General features: G+C 42.5%; 1 protein-coding gene across 7 annotated transcripts in view; it reads left to right on the forward strand.

The window, feature by feature from the left end:
- AIG1 (androgen induced 1) overlaps positions 1-22889 on the forward strand; it is a 264454-nt gene that overhangs the window by 222623 nt on the left and 18942 nt on the right. For 4 of the 7 annotated variants that reach the window (XM_061130350.1, XM_061130351.1, XM_061130346.1 and 1 more), the window contains one exon: positions 2911-3026. The exons of the other annotated variants lie outside the window; for them this stretch is intronic. In XM_061130350.1, coding sequence (XP_060986333.1) covers positions 2911-3026 — 116 coding nt within the window. The remainder of the gene's footprint in view (positions 1-2910; positions 3027-22889) is intronic. 7 annotated transcript variants of the gene reach the window in all.

Below are 22889 nucleotides of genomic sequence, written 5' to 3' on the forward strand. Positions count from 1 at the left end.
TCTTGCGCAGCTTTGGTCTTAAATGGAGCTGAATATTTCTTTCCTGGTTCTTAAGTCATTGAAACAGTATTGCCTGGGAGTGGATTAGAACTGAATTTCTTGTACCCCTAGTTCTGAAGTCATTGCCCCTCTTGCTGCTACAGATTTTGAGTCACAATTAGCTGCCAAAGGTAACTTAGAGATTCAACAAGGCCTTTCATAGATTTTTTTAAATCTTTTTTTTAGTCATAAGACTTTAGCTACATGCAGAGAAACATTTATATTTGCTGTAAATATTTTGCACTGTTTTTACTTTTGTTAATATGTAATGTTTATCAGTAAACATAATTTGCATTATAAAATTTTAGAAAAGAGGACATACATTCTTTAGTGCCTGAAAACTCTACATAATAAGCTGTTCCTACTCTCATATAGAATTTGCCCCTGGTCAAAGCTGGCATGGGCCCAGCTATCCGCAGAAAGATCTTTTGTCCTTGCTGATGGAACAGATAGCTCCTTTTTAGTGGCGATGATGCCAGAAATGAAGTGACCTGGAGAGATTTTCGTTTTTCAAAGAGATTTTTTTTTTTTTTTAATTGCCTGGCATCACCAAAGGACATCCTAACCTTTCCAGGTTTGACATCTGATGATCAGCAAATAGGGTTGGTAAAATAATGTTAACTGGGTAAAGATATTCAGATTAGTTGTTGGAACTTATACAAATTTATAGAAAAATGAGTGAATTTTTACTCGGTGTGGTACAATGGAGTAAGAAGTAGAGCTTAGATATATCTTAATATTAAAAAGTCAAAAATAATATCATTTTATAACCAACACAGGCTATTAGAGTCACCATTATCTTCAGTGGTGATTTGCACTGAATATTTGATTCACAGATACTTGTGCATCACAAATATTTGATGCACAAATATTTGATTTGCAGGGATTTTTCTTCTATGTGGGATCTGAGAAGTCTTAGCCTTATTGCTAACTATATATATGACTTTTTACATGAAGTCACTATTGCAGAACTATTTTTGGCATCTCAAATTGTTGGTGAAATTCCAGGCCAACATTATCTGAGGTGACTAAATTATAGTGGGGAAAAAAAACAACAACAATGAAATAGGTCTTTAAAATACATACCATCTCTGTATTAACACATGTGTACATTTTGTGTGGTTCCCTTTAGAGCTAATCATACTAATTATTTAAAACAATAACAGAGAAGCAAAGGATAAGGAAATATAAAGCTACCCAACTATGGAGTCACCCACCTGACATTATAGGCATACCATAGTCTAATTGCCATGTATTGGCAGTTGGAATAATTATGTAGAAGAGAAAGTTTAAAGCAAAGAATTGCCAGTGTCTTATCATTTCTTACAATATCCTATTTTTTCTATGAATATAAACAGTAAGTTACTCCAAAGATGTTCCCTTCGCTATCCCTACCGTGTCTTTTCCTGCCCGTCTACCTGTCACCTGATTCCATTTTGTGACAGTACTTATTAGAGTTTGAAAATCATAACATACAGTTTCCTGCCTTTTCCTGGAACATGCAAACTATACAGCAAGAGCAGAAGAAGTACTCTTTCATGACCATTAAGGAGTATCCTTAATAGAATTCACAGCTGCTAGTGGTTCAGTTCTCGGTTCCACCATCTTCTTACTCTTGGAAAACTCTCCAGTGATGGAAGGTAAATTTATATCCTGAGTCAGTTTTACCTAAGAAGCTCTTTTTCCCTTATATCTTTCCACCAAATTTCAATGTCAGGAGTACTTGACCTTCCTTTCTTCTTACCATATGGAGGGGATAAGTTTTATCCCTATCCTGGCCCACTGTACTGAGAATCAAGAGTGGCCGCTGGCTTCAAAAAACAAGTGGAAATATTCCACGCAACTTCTTTGGAGTGTCTAGTCCAACATCGTATCTAAATCCATGCACTGCTGGTACAAACCAGAACATCCTTTCTGCAAGCTAATTTGGCCTCCTTTTCTAACCTGCTGCTGGTTCACACATAATTTGGCATTATGTATCAACAGCCTTAAAATCATAACACTTGACTGTAAGAAAATAATATAAATCACTGTGTTGTACACCTGACACCAATATAACATATTGTAAATCATCAATACATCAGTTAAAAAGTAATTTAACAAGGATTTCTACAGAAGATATTAATTTAAAATGAATATCTTTAAAATTATTTAAATTAGAATTATTCAAGTAAAAGTTGAAAAACCTTATACGCCTTAATGACCAAGAATAAAAATCAGTTAAATAAGTGTTGGTATAGAGAATTCCCTGGTGATCCAATGGTTAGGACTCAGCGCTTTCACTCCTGGGGCCTGGGTTCCATCCCTTGTCAGAAAACTAAGATCCTGCAAGCCATGGAGTAAAGTCAAAAATAAATGGATGGATAAATAGATAAATGTTGATACATCCATAAAACGGAGTTTTCAGCAGCTCTGGTCAGGGTTTATATTCTAAAAGAATTTCGAAAATTGAAAATCAAAAATTCTCATGCTGTCATTCCAAATAAAATGGCCGGCACAGTATGAGCTTAACTGTGTATAAATAATATGAACAAAAAGTTGAGAGGGGGGAGGACGTATAGTAAAATATTAACAGTGCTTGTTTTTATTCCTTTATTATAGTCTAAAATGTTCCCTTTACATCTTTCTATAATTTCCTGTAATGAGAATAAAGAAAATACAGTTTTAAAAACTATGATACAGAAGGAAAAACAGGGGAGCAATTGATGGACTACATGTGTTCATGTCCATTCTACCACTTAGACCATATACTGGTCTCTGCTGAGGCACTTTTGCTTGGAAATGACACTACCCTTTCTCCTAGTGATGGCAAAACAGCTGCTGAGGGGTGATGATAAGAACCTGTGTCACCTGCTCTCTGTTCTTTTTCAGCACACAACGGTGTTGCCCTTTATATTAATCGAGATGAGGACATCACACCATGCGTATCCCAGCAGGAGCAGCGGACTGGCCGCCATATGTACCTTCTCTGTTGGCTATATATTATGGTAAGGATGGTGCCTGCTGGGCTTTCGTATTGTATTAGATTTTGTGCTGCTAAATTTGGGCACATATTTCATTATGGATATAATCACTAACAGATTCACACTGTGTGCCTCATTTGGTCCAGGACCTGGGCTCTGTCTCATTTCCCCAGATGCTTATATTTTTAGAAAGTATATGCCAAACCTCACACAACAGGAATTTGTTGAACAATCCCATGTAAGCAGCTCTTCTCCCAAGGCTGCATTTTTCAACTTTTTCAAACTAAATGTTTTTCTTGGACATCAGTTTTATTGCTTTTTTTGCTTGGTTTTTTGTTGTTGTTGTTGTTCTTGTTGTTGTTGCTTTTGTTGGGAGTGAGGGAGTTGCAGCAAATGCAAATGAGGACAGAAGGAATGACCTCTTCCAGGAGTGACTTCCACCCTCTAAGTGAAACAAGTGAAAATGTACATTTTCCTGATTCAGTTTAAAGCCTGACTGTCACCTTGAGCATGCATTTAATGGCTTTGTTTTGAAAAACTGGGGTAAATAAATGACAGGAAATCTCCACTTGGTCTACTGGGCATGAATAAATCCCAAGTGGGAGGTGGCAACATTTATCTGATGTAAGACTTTTTGCCTGATGAGTTTATTTCACTTTAATTTCAGTTCTAACCATGTGTTAACATTTCAAAATTATTTAACATAGAGAATTTCTTATTTCTCTGTGTAATTCCAAGTCCTCTTTAATATATTAGCCTATGCCAAAGAGGTCTCTGCCCCTAGCACTTCCGTCTCTTGGGACTCTCTTGTCCTGAGTTCTGGGTCACCATCCCCTCCTGTAAACTTTTGGGACTGAGTCATGTCCTTTCAAACACCCCAGAACTGTACTTAATCCCACCAGGATCCTGGAGCACTTTGGGAGGTCCAGTCCTCGTGAAGCATTTTGCTCCAGCCAGTCCAGAAATATTAAATAAAGGTCAGTACAGTACTTCACATACTTTGCCTGAATAAGGCTCCACATCTGAACCAAAAGGGGCTTTGCTGTTGGGAAGTCACGCGCACCCTATGACTGGATCTAAGGGGATATCCAGACAGTAGACCCTAGAACAAACATGTGGTCATGCTCCATGGACCCCTTCATTGACCACTCACTGTTCAGGACTGGGGAGCGTTTGTTTTCCTAGTCACTTTGTCGGTTGGTTTTGTTTCCAACCAAAACATTAAGTATTGGCTTTCTCTGAAAGAAAAAGTTCAAATGATCTGGACTCGCAGGTTAAAGTGTGACTCTGAAATAATGTCTTAAAAATGAAGATTATGTGCTTTATACATAGGAACTTGATGTTCAGATGACTTTTTTTTTTTAATTGGAGTATAATTACTTTACAATGTTGTATTAGTCTCTGCTGTATAATGAAGTGAATCAGCTGTATGTAATACATACATTCCCCTCCTGCTTTGACCTCCCTCCCACCCGCCCCGATCCCACCCATCCAGGTCATCTTATCTTTCAGAAGAGTCATGATAGAAAGCTAAGAGTTATTCCAGAGATGTTACAGTGTTTACAGTTCATCTGGAACTGCCTATAGCTTTAGTTTAAAAATCAAATACCCTTCCCATCTCCCATCCCCCACCAACAGTCTCATTACTTTGTGCTCATATTTACTTACCTATGGTAAGAGAAGATTTTTACTCTGGGGAATGCTGAGTGTATTTCTGTGAATTCATTTAGATGCCATTAAATTATGTGAATCTTGTAGCACCCCAGAGGTTTTAGGAACTGCATACTTTCTGATGGTTTTTCTTCCACCGCGGGTACAATCAGTCCACATTCCAAAGAGACACGTGGGAAATACCACATAGTCTTTATTATAGACCCCCAAGATCCCTCATTAAAATGAAGCATTACTCACGCTCTGCATGCCAAGGGAGACTTGCCAGCTATGCATCTTTCCTGAGCAAACCAGTGCTTGTTTGGACACGTATCTGCATTAACCAGAAGACTCTTCCAGATATGTTCTGAGAATGCTCTCAGAGTCGACTTTTTCCTCTGGTGTTCTGCCTTAGGCATTCATAGCTGTGCCAAGAGCTCAACAATGCCCCTCACATCATATCACATTATATAAATCCAAGAATTTTAATTGTTATCGCAGAAGGTACTGGCTTTTGCTTCTTCCCAGACTATCTCAGATACGACATACCAGTGACACAGCAGCGAAAGGTTCAGGATATGAAATCTTTTGACAGCATACCAGGGTTAGAACTGGACATTCCAGAGCCTCGTGCCAAAATATAAGAAACCATTCTTCTTGTCACATGCTACTTATAAAGCAGATCTCCCTGACAGTCCTCTGTGTGGTTGAGCTGAAGCTATACGTCCAAGGCTCCTGGCCAGCCTCTCTGTCTGCTCAGCTCTGATTATAGCTTGCTGCTCGTTCTCACAAGTCTCCCTCCCCATCTGAATCTGCAGTCTTTCTAGATTTGGATCTTGAGAGTTGAGAAAGTGAGAGGGTATTGGAGCTTTCCCTCATGGAGTGAGCCACACTCAGTGACTCCATTTCCCAGCCCCCATCTCAGTCTAACCCAGGCTTAGCATCTGAAGTCATCCCAGACCCTTCCCATACCCATCTCCACCTGTCTTTCCACTTACCCAGGAGTCTGGGACAGAGACATCCCCTGACCATTGGTGGTGGGCTCTTAACTCCCTCTCTTCACACCTCACCTCCACCATCACTCCTCCATGCATTTCTCTGCACCTCACTGAGAATTCCCCCTAATAAATAAGATCATGCCTTTCCCCTTATGCAGGACACAGCACCAAAAGTCCCTTTGGTTTCTAATGCAGCTGTAATTATCAGGAAATGTAATGAATGCCATTATTTTGACTGCTGTGCCAAGCAATTTAAAGTATTATCATATTTAGTTCCCCAAATAACCCTTTGAGATAAGCACTATCTGGCTCGTTTTACAGATTAGGAAACCAAACTTGAGAGAGATGATATGGCTAACCCAAGGAAAAGAGACTGTATTTTGTTGTTGCCAGACCTGCTGTTGACCCTTGAACACTGTGGATGAGGGGTGCCAACCCTCTCTGCAATGGTAGATCTGAGTGTAATTGTACAGTCAGCTCCGTATACGTGGTTCTCCTCTACCTGCAATTCCTTTGTACCTGAGATTCCACATCTGTAGATTCACCCAATTTCAGATTATATACCAATCTCAGGTACCGTTGTGAGCATTGAAAAGAAAACCTGGGGGTTTTTCTGATTGTCCAGTGGCTAAGAATCTGCCTTCCAGTATAGGGGGTGCATGTTCCCAGCTGGGGCTCTAAGATGCCACGTGCCCCGAGGCAACAAAGTCTGCACCCGGCGACTGGGGAAGCCCAAGAACCGCAGCAGATACCCAGCACAGCCAAGAAAAAAAAAAAATCTGTGTCTAAATAAACAAAGGAACCATCGAAGTTCAAACCCATGTTGTTGAGGGGTCAACTGTCCAGTACAGGCACTGGGGTGTGGCTGCAGAGTCTCTGCTTGAACCTTACTCTCCACTCCCTGTTACTGTGTGAAGAGTGACTCTATGGGTGAACGAACTAAGTGGGTTTTCAGTTTTCCTTCCGTTCTGCAGCAGTGCATCAGAAGCAGCCGTGTCTAGTCATTAAGGCCACTGGGTACGAAGTGCCTGCCACGCGACTGGCACTCTGTCTGGCCCCCATTGTTGTTGTTCTGTGTTTACACCGAGGACACTCAGTCCTTAGGGAGCCCCTCAGCCCCTTTCTGCATGTATTTTCCCTCATTAACCTGTCATGCTACTCTGCGAGGTGGAGGTCCGCATCCTTGAAATCAGACAGTCCTTGTTCAGATCCCCTCTTCTTAGGAGCTTTGAGCAAATTACTTACCATCTCATAGCTTCATTTTTATCACATTTAAAATAGGAGACATTGCCTGCATGTTCTCTCTCGTTAGAAATGAATGAGCATACTGGTCATTCAAGAAATGATAGTATCTTTCCTTCTTCCCAGTTGACTAAAGTCCTGAGTATCTGAGTCTCAGTGGAAAGTTCTCATTTCTCTCTCTTCCTCTTTTCCCCACCATCCTTATTTTCATTTTATTCTCTGCTCTTGTTAAGAATTTTGGGCCCACCTCATGGGTTTTATGTCTCCTTCTATTAAGAAGGCCAAAGAGTGTTCTGAAAATTTCTTATGTTTCATATACTAAGTTATTTCCCAAGCTCTGCTTTTCCCCTGAGAATTGAAAGCGTCATTGCTTTCCCATTATCCTCATCTATTTGTTTTTTATGAACACCTCGTGTAGTGGTAGTTACTGTTTTCTTATCCTCTAAGGAGAAGTCTTTGTAGACGTTGAGGATTTGCTATGTGAGAGTGTGGCTTGCACAGGGCTCCTCCAATGTCCATGTGGGTCCTGGTAGCATCAGAGTTTTAGATCAGCACCTGGACAGAACAGGCTTCTGTGTATTATCCATCTCAGTTCCCAGTGTTTAGTGTTTGTTATTCTGAGTTTCATCTTTTCTTACCCCCAACAGCTGGTTCTCGGACATACACATGAAGAGCCAGAATTCTCCATATGTATTAAGCAGGCCCCTCATCAAGACCATTTTATATGTGGTCATGACCCTTCCCACACTCCTCAACATCCCTACTCTCCATCCAAACCAACACGACTTCTTTTCCCTGCCGTCTTCCAGAATCACCATTTGGACGCTGTTCATGCCTTTGATGCTGTTGGCAAGTTTCCTTTGTATTTCTCCAGCCTGCTCTGCCCATCCCCCTCCACCTCCCTCTCACTCTGCCCTTTCCTCTCTAGGCAGATGGCCCGGTCTTTAATTTCACACGGAAAGTAAAAAACTTTGAACAGGAACTCTTGAGTTCTTCCTGCAAACATCCTTTCTGTACCCTCCCTTTCCTGTGTCTCCTATGCCCGTGGGGGAAGCGTTTCCACAGCTTCTAACCAGTAGCCCCTCCCTCTGTACTCTGGCTGCATCCCCTCCCAGCTCTCTACCCTTCCTCCATCACTTCTTTCTCCTATAACTCCAGCCTCACTACCAGAGCCTTCCCATCAATGCTTGAACAGATTCCTGTCCTTGTCTCCACCCTAAAAAAGAAATAATTATTATTCTTGGCCCAACCCCTTTTATACCTAGCTACCGCACTATCGGTGGCTCAGAGGTTAAAGTGTCTGCCTGCAATAGGGGAAATCCGGGTTTGATCCCTGGGTTGGGAAGATCCCCTGGAGAAGGAAATGGCAGCCCACTCCAGTATTCTTGCCTGGAGAATCCCATGGACGGAGGAGCCTGGTGGGCTACAGTCCATGGGGTCGCAAAGAGCCGTACACCACTGAGCGACTTCACTTTCACTTTCACCGCACTATCATTGGAAGGACTGATGTTGACGCTGAAACTCCAATACTTTGGCCACCTGATGCGAAGAACTGACTTATTTGAAAAGACCCTGATGCTGGGAAAGATTGAAGGCTGGAGGAGAAGGGGATGACAGAGGATGAGATGGTTGGATGGCATCATCGACTCAATGGACATGAGTTTGGGTAAACTCCGGGAGTTGGTGATGGACAGGGAAGCCTGGTGTGTTGCAGTCCATGGGGTCACAAAGAGTCGGACATGACTGAGTGACTGAACTGAACTGGACTGGACTGAACTGTACTACCTCCCTACTTGCAGCCCAGTTTCCCCAAAGAGTTGTCTGTTGTTGTTGTTTAGTTGCCAAGCTGTGTCCAGTTCTTGGCGACCCCATGGACTGCAGCATGCCCGGCCCCCCGGCCCTCACCATCTCCTGGAGTTTGCCTCAGTTCATGTCCATTGAGTCGGTCATGCTATCCCACCAAAGAATTGTCTACACTGTCTCTAGGCCCATTTACACACTTAGGAAACAGGAGAGGGAAGCCGTCAGAAAATGGATTTTTTTGAGGCAGGCTGCCTGAGCCTAGATTCCACTTCTGTCATATGACCTTGGGCAAATCACATGGCGTCCCTGTGTCTTCATGTCCTCATCTGTAGAATGGTATAAGAAGAGTAGCCTACCTCCTAAGGTTGCTGTGATAACTAAAGAAAGATTAATTTTTAGTACGTGTGACGCCTATAGGCCAGTATCTAACACAGAGTGTACTATGTGAATGGGATTATAAGCCACTCCAGTGTGGCTTAAACTTCATTACTTTGGTTAAACCTTTGCTAATGTCACCAGAAACTTCTATTTTGATAAACCCACTGGATGCTTTATAGACCTCTTCTCAACTGACATGTCAGCAGTTCTGATACTAAAATATCCCCCCACTTCCTGAATCACCCTCCTCCCTGACTTAGATGATGTAACAACCACCCTAATTTCCTCCCTGCTCTCTCAGCATCACTGACTGGCTCTTCCCACTCTACCCAGTGCTGGAGTCCTTTGAAACTCAGGTATTCTTCTCTTTTTATTTATTATTTAAATTTTTTTTCATGGCAAGAATACCTAACTTGAGATCTACTCTTGTAATGTAGGTCCTCCTTTTTTAAAATATTTTTTTTATTTATTTGGCTGCCTCAGGTCTTCGTTGTGGGACACAGGATCTTTCGTTGAGGCACAAGGACTCTCTAGTTGCAGCGTGCAGGCTCCAGGGTGCCCTGGCTCTGTAGTTGCAACATGCAGGCTTACTTGCTCTGAGGCATGTGGGATCTAGCTCTCCAACCAGGAATTGAACCTGTGTCCCCTGCATTGCAAGGTAGATTCTTAACCACTGGACCCCTAGAGAAGTCCTGGTCTCTCTCTCTTTTTTTTAAAACCACCTCTTATCAATAGGTAAGCCCATCATTAGTGTGCATAGTTAGTGTTAGTTACTTAGTCATGTCCGGCTCTTTGCGACCCCATGGACCATAGTTCACCAGGACCTCTGTCCATGGGATTCTCCAGGCAAGAATAATGGACTGGGTTGCTATTCCTTTCTCAGGGGATCTTCCTGACCCCAGATTGAACCCGGGTCTCCTGCACTACAGGCAGATTCTTCACAGTCTCAGCTTCCAGGGAAGCCCGACACGACTGAAACAACCTACCTCACACACCATTTTTGCAGCCACTGTCTCAGATCTCCAGCTCAGAGCTCTCTCTTGATGTTTGCTCCCAAACCTCTCCCCTTTAGCAGCTGCACACCTAATTCATGTGCTTTCCCAATCACACCCCCAAGTCTCTATCCCCTGAGCGTTGCCACCCACTCAGTTTTTCATGCCCCAAAACTATGAAACCTCCTCTGCCCATCTCTCTTGGACCCACTACAAAGAATCATCCACCAGTTTTTGTCTTCTGTGCCTCCAAAGTCCTTTTAGAATCCTTACACTTTGATCCCTCTCCATTGCCAACATTGTGGTCCAAGCTGCAATTATCTCTCTCCTGAGCTACTGCAAAGAGCTGGCATTTCCTCACCTCTACTCGTCTGTATATAGGATGCCTCAGTTCTTTTGTTAAAACACATGTGATCATGCCACTCAATTGCTCAGAGAATGTGGATGACTTCCCATTGTGTCTAGGGATAAATTCCAAAATTCCTTTACATGGCCTAGGGGACCTGCATTGTTTGATTCCATTGACCTCTGTATCTTCATCCTCCTTCTCTTTCACTTTGCTTAGCTCCAGCCATGGTGATCTTCACACCAATTGTCAAGGGCAATATGCACCTATCAGCTTCAAAGCTTTCACTCCCCACACCCCCATCCAACCCCACCCTCCCCTCAGTTATGTCTCCCATAAATATTAGTTCCAGATCTTACTTATCTGTCATGGATCTCTCTGTCTCAGTTCAGCTCAGGTGAGTCGCTCAGTCATGTCCAACACTTTGCAACCACATGGACTGGAGCACACCAGACCCCCTGTCCATCACCAACTTCCAGAGCTTGCTCAAACCCATGTCCATAGAGTCAGTGATGCCATCCAACCATCTCATCCTCTGTCATCCCCTTCTCCTCCTGCCTTCAATCTTTCCCACCATCAGGGTCTTTTCCAATGAGTCAGTTCTTCCATCAGGTGGCCAAAGGATTGGAGTTTCAGCTTCAGCATCAGTCCTTCCAGTGAATATACAGGACTGATTTTCTTTAGGATGGACTGGTTTGATCTCTTTGCTGTCCAAGGGACTCTCAAGAGTCCTCTCCAGCACCACAGTTCAAAAGCATCAATTCTTCAACACTCAGACTTCTTTATAGTCTAACTCTCACATCCATACATGACTACTGGAAAAACCATAGCCTTGACTAGACAGACCTTTGTTGACAAAGTAATGTCTCTGCTTTTTAATATGCTGTCTAGGTTTGTCATATTTTTCTTCCAAGGAGCAAGTGTCTTTTAATTTCATGGCTGGGGTCACCATCACAGTGATTTTGGAGCCCAAGAAAATAAAGTCTCTCACTATTTCCATTGTTTCCCCATCTATTTGCCATGAAGTGATGGGACTGGATGCCATGTTGAATGTTCTTTGAATATTGAGCTTTGAATGTTGAGTTCTTTGAATGTTGAGTTCTTAGTTCTTTGAATGTTGAGCTTTAAGCCAGCTTTTTCCCTCTCCTCTTTCCTTCATCAAGAGGCTCTTTAGTTCCTCTTCACTTTCTGCCATAAGGGTGGCATCATCTGCATGTCTGAGATTATTGATATTTCTCCCGGCAATCTTGATTCCACCTTGTGCTTCATCCAGCCCAGCATTTTGCATGCATTACTCTGCATATATATTAAGTAAGCAAGGTGATAATATACAGCCTTGATGTTTTCCTTTCCCAGTTTGGAATCAGTCCATTGTTCCATGTCCAGTTCTAACTGTTCCTTCTTGACCTGCATACAGATTTCTCAGGAGGCAGGTAAGGTAGTCTGGTATTCCCACCTCTTTCAGAATTTTCCAGTTTGTTGTGATCCACACAGTCAAAGGCTTTAACGTAGTCAGTGAAGCAGATGTTTTTCTGGAATTCTCTTGCTTTTTCTATGATCCAAAAGATGTTGGCAATTTGATCTCTGGTTCCTCTGGCTTTTCTTAATGCAGCGTGAACATCTGGAAGTTTTCAGTTCCTGTACTGTTGAAGACTAGCTTGGAGAATTTTGAGCATTACTTTGCTGGCATATGAGATGAGTGCAATTGTGCAGTAGCTTGAACATTCTTTGCCATTGCCTTTCTTTGGGATTAGAATGAAAACTGACCTTTTCCAGTCCTGTGGCCACTGCTGAGTTTTCCAAATGTGCTGGCATATTGAGTGGAACACTTCGACAGCATCATCTTTTTGGATTTGAAAGAGCTCAGCTGGAATTCCATCACCTCCACTAGCTTTGCTCGTAGTGATGCTTCCTAAGGCCCATTTGACTTTGCACTCCAGGATGTCTGGCTCTAGGTGAGTGATCACACTATCTGGGTGGTTATCTGGTTCATGAAGATCTTTTTTATTTAGTTCTTATAGTTCTTCTGTGTTTTCTTACCACCTCTTGTTAATATCTTCTGCTTCTGCTAGTTCCATTGCATTTTCATCCTTTATTGTGCCCATCTTTGCATGAAATATTCCCTTGGTATCCTAATTTTCTCGAAGAGATCTCTAGTCTTTCCCATTCTGTTGTTTTCCTCTATTTCTTTGCATTGATCACTGAGGAAGGCTTTCTTACCTCTCCTTGCTGTTCTTTGGTACTCTGCATTCAGTTGGATTTATCTTTCCTTTTCTCCTTTGCCTTTCACTTCTCTTGTTTTCTCAGCTATTTGTAAGGCCTCCTCAGACAACCACTTTGCCTTTTTGCATTTCTTCTTCTTGGGGATGGTTTTGATCACCACCTTCTATACAGTGTTACAAACTGCCATACATAGTTCTTCAGGCAGTCTGTGTATCAGATCTGATCCCTTTAATCTATTTGTCACTTCCACTGCAGAATCTTAAGGGATTGTATTTCAGTCATACTTGAGTGGTCTAGTGGTTTTCCCTACTTTCTTCAATTTAAGTCTGAATTTTGCAATAAGGAGTTCATGATCTGAGCCACAGTCAGCTCCTGGTCTTGTTTTTGTTGACTGTATAGAGCTTCTCCATCTTAGGCTGCAAAGAATATAATCAATCTGATTTCGGTGTTGACTATCTGGTGATGTCCATGTTTAGAGTTTTCTCTTGTGTTCTTGGAAGAGGGTGTTTGCTATAACCAGTACGTTCTCTTGGCAAAGTTCTGTTAGTCTTTTCCCTGCTTCATTTTGTACTCCAAGGCCAAACTTGCCTGTTACTCCAGGTATCTCTTGACTTCCTACTTTTGCATTCCAATCCCCTATGATGAAAAGGATATTATTTTGGTGTGTTAGTTCTAGAAGGTCTTATAGGTCTTCATAGAGCCGTTCAACTTCAGCTTCTTCGGCTATAGTGGAGGGAGCATAGACTTGGATTACTGTGATATTGAATAGTTTGCCTTGGAAATGAACAGAGATCATTCTGTCATTTTTGAGAGTGCACCCAAGTACTGCATTTCTGACTCTTTTATTGACTGTGAGGGCTACTCCATTTCTTCTAAGGGATTCTTGCCCACAGTAGTAGATATAATGGTTATCTAAATTAAATTCACCCATTCCGGTCCATTTTAGTTCCCTGATTCCTAAAATGTCAATGTTCACTCTTGCCATCTCCTGTTTGACCACTTCTAATTTACCTTGATTCATGGACCTAACATTCCAGATTTCTATGAAATATTGTTCTTTATAGCATTGGACTTACTTCCATCACCAGTCACATCCACAACTGGACTTTGTTTTCGCTTTGGCTCAGCCTCTTCATTCTTTCTGGCACTGTTTCTCCACACACTTCTCCAGTAGCATATTGGGCACCTACCAACCTGGAGAGTTCATCTTTCAGTGTCCTATCTTTTTGCTTTTCATACTGTTCATGGGATTCTCAAGGCAAGAGTACTGATGTGGTTTGCCATTCCCTTCTCCAGTGGACCATGTGTTGTCAGAACTGTCCACCATGACCTGTCTGTCTTGGATGGCCCTACTCGGCATGGCTCATAGTTGCACTGAGTAAGACAAGGCTGTGATCCAGTTGATCAGTTTGGTTAGTTTTCTGTAATTGTGGTTTCCATTCTGTCTGCCCTCTGATGGATAAGGATAAGAGGCTTGTGGCAGCTTCCTGATGGGAGGGACTGGCTATGGGGGAATCTGGGTGTTGCTCCGATAGGTAGAGCCGTGCTCAGTGAATCTTTAATCCAATTTTCTGTTGATGGGTGGGGCTGTGTTCACTCCCTGTCGTGTGGCCTGGAGTAATGGTGGTAATGGCCACCTTCTTCAAAAGGACTTGTCCCAGGGCTGTTGTATTCAGTGTCCCTGGCCCCATGGTAGACCACTGTCAACCCCTGCCTTTGCTGGGGACTCCAGGTCACTCACAGGCACGTCTGGCTCAGTCTCTTGTGAGGTCACTGCTCCTTTCTCCTGGGTCCAGGTGCACGCAAAGTTTTGTTTGTGCCCTCCAAGAGTCTGTTTCCCCAGTTCTGTGCAAGTTCTGTAATCAAATGGCCTTCAAAGTCAGATTCCCTGGGGATTCTCTGACACTCTGCCAGACCCCAAGGTTGGGAAATCAGTTGTGGGCCCTGGAACTTTTGCAGCAGTGTGAAACTCTTTTTCAGGGAGGCCTTCTCTGATTGCCAAGGCTTGGGTCAGCCCCTCCGTGGTACTCTATTGTAGACACCTGTTCATTTCTACCCAGGAAGGGGAAAACAGTTGTAGATATGTGGTTGTTTGGTTAATTTTTTTTCAAAGTCTGTTACCCAGATCTCCTCTCACTATCAAGAGCAAGAGAAAGAAGCAGTTGAAATGGGCTTAAAGAAAATAAAAAGTGCTTCCTCATCTACAGTTTTCTAAGGATTTATGCAGACCCATTCTCTTTAGATATTATGCCAATCAAAGTGTCAGAGAAGCCATTCTTAAGATCGATTGCTTAATAAGAAAAATTGGGATAGTGTGTGAGTTTTAAATACAAGCAGATAAAGTAAGAAAATATTTTAAATTATATTTGCTAATTCATGTCCAACTTTTGCAACTCCATGGACTGTAGCCTACTAGACTCCTCTGTCCATGGAATTTTCCAGGCAAGAATATTGAAGTGGGTTGCTATTTCCTTCTCCAGGGGATCTTCCCAACCCAGGGATCCAACCTAGATCTCCGGCATTGCAGGCAGTCTCCAGTCTCCTGCATTGCACCTGGATTCTTTACCAACTGAGCTACACTCTTAAGTATTATTGAGCTAAGTGTAGGGTAAGCTCAATATCATACACTTAGATCAATAAAAACCATATAAAGTGTTTACAATACTCTTTCCATCTTTTCCTCTGATGTTGAGTTTCAGCTTTATTGCCTCTTCTCCCACCTGCCTGGCTCATTTAAATTGCCACCTGTAAGGACATCCTTGGTGGTTCAGTGGTTAGGACTCTGGTGCTTCCTCTGCAGGTAGGGGAGGTTCAGTCCCTGGTCAGGGAACCCCCAAACTGTGAGGTGTGGCAAAAATGAATAAACCAAAAAATTGCCACCTGAAGCTGATAGACTTGTAGGAAGAAGCTCACAGACTGTGCTTCTTGCCAGAGTGACATCCTATAAGGGAAATGACCCAGTTCAGGCAATACAAAACTTTCAGGAAGAGGAAAGATCCATTTTTAAGCCAAAGTATAGCCTCTCCTTTTCCTGAGGAGAGCCTTCTTGATGTCTTTGAGAATGTGAGAATATTTTGAAGGCTCAGAATATATTCTGCGAGGATGGGATTATGTGAATCTCTTTACGGTGATTCCAGTCCTGCCCAGTCCCGTCTTCAGCACACAGTTTCCCGAGCTCTCAACAAACAGACACTGGGTCTCCCACAGCACCCAGCAGTACTGGGCTCCCAGGAAACACGAAGTAAAACCAACTGAAAAATAAATGAATTAGATAAAGAGATATGTGCACCAGAGTTGAGCTTATACCCCAAGAGTCCGAAGAAGTTTACAACCCCAAAGACCTTTTGTTTGAGATAGAATGAAAATATCAAGAAAAACTTGGTCTAAAATTGTTGTTGTTCAGTTGCTCAGTCGTGTCTGACTCTTTGTGACCCCTTGGACTGCAGCTCGCCAGGCTTCCCTGTCCTTCACTATCTCCCAGACTTTGCTCAAACTCATATCCATTGAGTCGATGATGCCATCCAACCATCTCAGCCTCTGTCCCTTCTCTTGCCCTCAGTCTTTCCCAGCATCAGGGTCTTTTCAAGGGAGTAGGCTCTTCGCATCAGATTTTCAAAGGATTGGAGCTTCAACTTTAGTATCAGTCCTTCCAGTGAATATTCAGGACTGATTTTCTTTAGGATTGATTGATTTGATCACCTTGCAGTCCAACAGACTCTCAAGAGTCTTCTCCAACACCACAGTTCAAAAGCATCAATTCTTTGGTGCTCAGCCTTCTTTATGGTCCAACTCTCATATCCATACTGGAAAAATCATAGCTTTGACTCTGTGGATCTTTGTTGGCAAAGTAATGACTTTAGCTTGGTCATAGCTTTTCTTCCAAGGAGCAAGCGTCTTTTAATTTCATGACTGCAGTCACCATCTGCAATGTTTTGGAGCACAAGAAAATAAAACCCGTCACTGTTTCCATATTTTCCCCATCTATTTGTCATGGAGTGATGAGACTGGATGCCATGATATTCGTTTTTTGAATGTTGAGTTTTAAGTCAGCTTTTTCACTCTCCTCTTTTACCTTCATCAAGAATCTCTTTAGTTCTTCTTTGCTTTCTGCCATAAGGGTGGTGTCATCTGTGTATCTGAGGTTATTGATATTTCTCCTGGCAACCTTGATTCCAACTTGAGCTTCATCCAGCCCAGCATTTCACATGATATATTCTGCATATAAGTTAAATAAGCAGGGTGACAGTATACAGCCTTGATGTACTCCTTTCCCAACTTGGAACCAGTTTGTTGTTCCATATCCAGTTCTAACTTTTGCTTCCTTACCTGCATACAGATTTATCAGGAGGCAGGTAAGGTGGTCTGGTATTTCCATCTCTATAAGAGTTTTCTTTAGCAGTTTGTTATGAACCACACAGTCAAAGGCTTTAACATAGTCAATGAAGCAGAAGTAGATGTTTTTCTAGAATTCCCTTGCTTTTCTTTGATCCAACGGATGTTGGCAATTTGATCTGTGGTTCCTCTGCCTTTCCTGAATCCAGCTTGTATGTCTGGAAGTTCTTGGTTCACATACTGTTGAAGCCTAGCTTGAAGGACTGAGCATCACCTTGCTAGCGTGTGAAATGAGTGCAATTGTGTGGTGGTTTGAACATTCTTTGGCATTGCCCTTCTTTGGGACAGTGAAAACTGTCCTTTTCTAGTCCCATGGCCACTGCTGTGTTTTCCAAATTTGCTAAAAAGAGCCGAAAAACTTTTTTTTGCTGAAAAAAAGTTTAGAACTCTGTCTTTATACATTAAGGTAGACCTATTTCCTTAATAATTTTCAAAGTAAGAGAAGGAACTATCTTGGTTATTATTATCATACTTTACTTCTCCTCTGTTCTGAAAGCATCAGGTCCGTGTTGATTCGGGAGGAAGCTCCTTAGCTCTCACAGACAAGTATTTCTTGAGTCCCTCCCATGTGTCAGGCACCGTGTTAAGTGTAGGAGGTGAGCAGTGTATAAATCTCAGCTCTGCTCTCAGGAGCATATGGTTTGTTAGAGGATAGAGGAAAATTAAAAAGCAATTACCTGGGACTTCCCTGGTGGTCCAGTGGTTCAGACTTTGCCTTCCAATGCAGGGAGTTCAGGTTCACTCCCTAGTTGGGGAGTTAAAATCCCACATACCTCTCAGCCAGAAAACCAGAACATAAACAACAGAAGCAATATTGTAACAAATTCAATAAAGATTTCTAAGAAATGATTCAGGTTAAAAAAAAAATCTTAAAAAAAAGCAGTTGCCCTATAGTTTAAAAGGGCCCTAATAGAAGAAATACAGCAGCTCTCAGAGTCCAGAGGAACACGCCTGCATTCATGTACGCTAAGGCACTTCAGTCGTGTCTGACTCTGTGTGATCCTATGGACTGTAGCCCACCAGAGACCAGGCTCATCTGTCCATGGGATTCTCCAGGCAAGAATACTGCAGTGGGTTGCCCTTTCCTCCTCCAGGGGATCTTCCTGACCCAGGGATCAAAACCAGGTTTCTTGTGTCTCCTGCATTGGCAGGAGTGTTCCTTACCACTTGGACCACTTGGGAAGCCCCCACAGGAACATACCCTGCCCCAAACTTACAGGTTCATGGAAGGCTTCCCTGAGGAAGTGACAGGTAAGCTGGCCCTTGAGAAGGATGAATAAAAATTAGCCATCTTGGACCACCTGGGAAGCCCCCACAGGAACATACCCTACCCCAAACTTACAGGTTCATGGAAGGCTTCCCTAAGGAAGTGACAGGTAAGCTGGCCCTTGAGAAGGATGAATAAAAATTAGCCATAAGAAGGTCCCAAGTAAGGGGGTCTCCTGCAGAGCAAGGAGACAGTCTAGAGGCAAGAAAGAGCAAATCACAGTCAAGCAGTGATAGGTCAGTGTACCTGGAACCATCGACATTTTCCCAGCTCCAATTGCTACCTCTCCTCTCCCTACCAAAACTGCTTTTATTTTGCCTCTCCACAGCATTCTTCGCTGAGTTGGATTTTTGTCTGTTTGGTTGGTTGTCTGATCGATCGATCAGTCAGTTTCCTAAGATGCCAGGCTCTCTTTGGCTTCTCCTTCTCAGCCTCCCTGGCAGCCCTGTTCAGCTCCTCGCTCCCTAACTCTCAAGCCCTCTGAACAAGCTTTCTTCAGCTGCCTCCTTGTCCACTTTCTGCTTCCTGGCCAGAGATTATTTTAAAATGCAAATCTGATCCTGCCAATCCTCCTGTTTAAAACTCTTCAGTAGTTTGTTTTTGTTTCCAATTTGGGGGGGGGGGGGGATTTTTTTTTTCTTTTTTGGTAGCACTTTTATTTTTCCTTCAACCATGACGTATCCTTGGGCCATGATATTCTCACCTGAGAGTAGAAAAACAGGATGTCTAAGTCATCCTTAAAAGCTGAGAATTACGTACAGAAATCTTACGTAAATTAAAACAATGCATAAATTTGCAGGTACAAATACAAATCGTTTTGTGACTAGAGTGAGTAATTTAGCCCCGTGATATTCTGCTGGAAAAACATTGGATACGAAAGAAAATGGAGTCTGAAGGCTGGAATTAGCTCTGGTTCTTAGCTGTAATGGGAGACTGCGAGAAAGAAGTCACAGTTCATTCATAAATTCTTGCCAGCCTCTAGAGAAATCCAGAAATCATTGTTAAGGCTCTGTTTAGATCTCATCAGGCCCCGGAGGGATGAACAGCTCAAGAGAAATTGTCAGTTGGCTGAAGAACCATCAGATCAGGCCAACTCCCTTCCATAGACACACTACCTCTTGCCTCCTTGGTTGCACAATATCTCCAACCAGATATACTGAAGTTTAAACCAAACATAGGTACCTACTGAACTTCTGCCCTCAATTTTTTGTGTTAAACATTACTTCATCCAAGAAATCTTCCCTGATTCCCATCTAGTTTAGGTCTGCCCTGGTTCTTCTTCCTGCTTCTTGCTTATTTGGTATACCTCCTTACATGTCTGGCTTTCCTTCCTAACGGGGATATCCAGAGGGTGAAAACTACTCCTCTTCTGTTAATTGCTGTATCCCCACCTCCTAGCAGGATGTTTGTGCAAAGCATTTGTCAAACTCAGAAATGAATGAATGAGGAACGGCTGTAAGCAAATGTTAAGGTTTGGTGACCACAAGCTAAGTTAGCCCTTGGTTTCTATCTTCTTTGTGACAGAAAATTGCCTGACTGCAAGGAGGAAGATGGGTGATGTGGAAAGGGTTTTTTGTTTTTGGATTTTTTTAAGAAAGAATAATGTGACATGTGGGGGCTTCCTTCATGGTGCAGCGGTAAAGAATCCGCCTGCACTACAGGAAATTGGGTTCAATCCCTGGGTCAGGATGATTCCCCTGGAGAAGGAAATGGCAACGCATTCAAGTATTCTTGCCTGGGAAATCCCATGGACAGAGGAGCCTGAGGGGACGGGGTGTGGGGCGGGCTACAGTCTGTGGGGTCAAAAAAAGAGTAAGGCACAACTTAGTGACTAAACAACAGCAAATACACCCCCTCATCCCTCACTTAGCACCAACAGTTATCAATATATTGCCAAACTTGTTTCATCTATACCTCTACCTTGTTTTTTTAGAGAGAGATATAACTTGTATATCATAGCATTCACCCTTTTAAAGTGTACAATTCAGTGGTTTTTAACATATACACAAAGTTGCTCAAGCATTATCCTGTCTAATTCCAGAACATTTTTTATCACCCCCAGAAGAATCCCTGCACCTTCAAGCAGTCGGTCTTCCCCCAGCCCCTGGAAGTGGCTCATCCACTTTCCATCTATATGCATTGCCTATTCTGGATATTTCATGTAAATGGAATCATACAATGTATGGCTTTTTATTCTGGCTTCTTTCACTTATCATCATGATTTCAAGGTTCATCCATAGTGTAATATGAATTGATACGTCAACCATTCCTATTGTCAAATAACATGTCATTGCCTGGGTATACTGTAGTTCGTTTATCCACACATCATTTATTCGCGCATCAATTGATGGACGTCTTCGGATTGTTTCCACTTTTGGGGCTGAAGATGGAAGTTTAAAGGTATAATGTATCCACATAGTTAAAGGGAAAAGAGGTGACAAAGAAGCTGAAAGATATCAGGCCACAGAGAAGGCCCATTTGAATTGAGACCAAAAATAATTCTGTGTGGGCATGTAATCTTATGGCCTACAAAACCCTTTGAACATGAGTTCTGCCTCTTCTCTGGAACTGCACACACCAGCTCTACTAACCTTTTGTAGCTCCGTGAACCTCCCTTGGTCTCTCTCACCTCTGGCATTCACAGCATTCTCTCCCTGGGGACCATTTTCTTCCAGGCTTCATTCACTCATCCATTCTATCTTTTTAAAAATTTTTTAATAAACAGATTACAATGTTATAAAATTCATAAGATACAAGACTGATACAGAACTATATCTTTGAGTCTCAGATCAGACATCACTTCCTCCAGGAAGCCATCCCTGACCCTCTAGGTTGCTGATGGTGCCACTTTCCAGCCCTTTCCAGTTCTCCCATAGCATCCCCCAATCACCCATCAAAGCACATATTGTGCTGCCCTGCAGTCCCTTCCCTCCATCCCTGCCAGGCTGATGGGCAGTAATTACTAGGACATTCTCTGTGTGATCCCCCAGTGCCTGAGACAATACATGTGTCTAATCAGGGCTCAATACATTTTGAAGGAATAAATGAATGAATGAGTGATGCATACGTGCAAAACCATCAACTCATGAGGGTCAAAGAGGCTGAGAATCTGAGCAGGATAGTAATGTGCCTGTCTTTCCAACACATTGGTGGTTGCAATTCCTCAGAGATAAATTTTCGCACTCTTAATAAGTGAGAACTAGAGTGATTAATATTTCTTTGTGTTTCTGAACGAGCCTTCCATCAAAGCTGAAAATAAATTCTCTAGCGGTATTAGCCCATTGATTCTCCCATTTTCTTTCTGTCCACCTTTGGTATTCCATTCTTGAATGAAGGTTTCTAGAATATAAATCAAAAGTGGCAAGAAGCTATTCTCTCTGGTGGAAACAGGTAAAAAGAATAGGAAACTAGCTGGGATTTCAAATGTAATCTGGCATTAGAGTACTATACTCTTAACTGACATTGGAGAGAGTGAAAGTGCTTTTTTGAAAAGAAAGAAAACTGGGAATTCCCTGGCGATCTAGTGGTTAGGACTCAATGCTTTCAGTGCCGGGGCCAGGAAAGTCCCTGGTAGAGGACCTAAGATCGGGCAAGCTGTGCAGTGCGGCCAAATAAAAGCTAGAAAAAGAAAACTGCTAGTGATATGCTCCCCCACAACTGCGATCAATTCTGTTAACTCAAATTTTGTATTCTTCTGGTTAACTCAGTTAAACTTTCACTATTATGCTCACACACGTTCACTTAGTCATGTCCAACTCTTTGTGACCCCTGGGCTGTAGCCCACCAGGCTTCTTTGTCAATGGAATTCTCCAGGCAAGAATACTGAAGTGGGTTGCCATCTCCTACTCCAGGAGATCTTCCCAACCCAGGGATCAAACCTGTGTCTCTTGCGTCTCCTGCATTGGCAGGCAGATTCTTTAGCACTGTGCCACCTGGGAAGCCCTTCACTACGTATACTCCCCCCAAGATATTAATTTTTTTTTTAGTAATGGAAAATAAAGCATTTTACTAACATATTGAGTTAATAGGGGTTCCCTGAACTTAGCCAAAGAAACCCATCTTTAAAATATCTACCCAAGGACTTCCCTGGTTGTCCAGTGGTTGGGCGTCCATCTGCCAATGTGGGTCACACGGGTTCGATACCTGTTCTGGGAGAATTCCACAGGCCTCAGGGTGGCCGGACACGTGTGACAACTACTGAGCCCAAGCTCTTGGGCCTGCATGCTGTAGTTGCTAAAGCCTTCTCACCTAAAACCTGTGCTCCACAACAATGAGACTTCCATACATCACAACTAGAGAGTAGCCCCCACTTGCTGCAGCTAGAGAAAGCCTTCATGAAGCAAAAAAAAAAAAAAAAAAAGACCCAGGACAGCCAAAAATAGTAAATATGAACTAGAAAGAAATCCTGAACTTTTGAAAAAATTTATCTACCCATATAAATTATAGCTACATTTAAAACACTGTATGCTCAGAGCCTTTGAATTAATTTCCTTTGAGGAAGGCACTGCATAGAGGAAGCAATATCTGACACATAGAAATTAAGTGAGATTGATCTATTGAGATATAGCTGGCAACAGTCCACCTTCTTAGTTTGCT

This window comes from Dama dama, chromosome 26, assembly GCF_033118175.1.
Source record: "Dama dama isolate Ldn47 chromosome 26, ASM3311817v1, whole genome shotgun sequence".
Taxonomy (NCBI): Eukaryota; Metazoa; Chordata; class Mammalia; order Artiodactyla; family Cervidae; genus Dama; species Dama dama.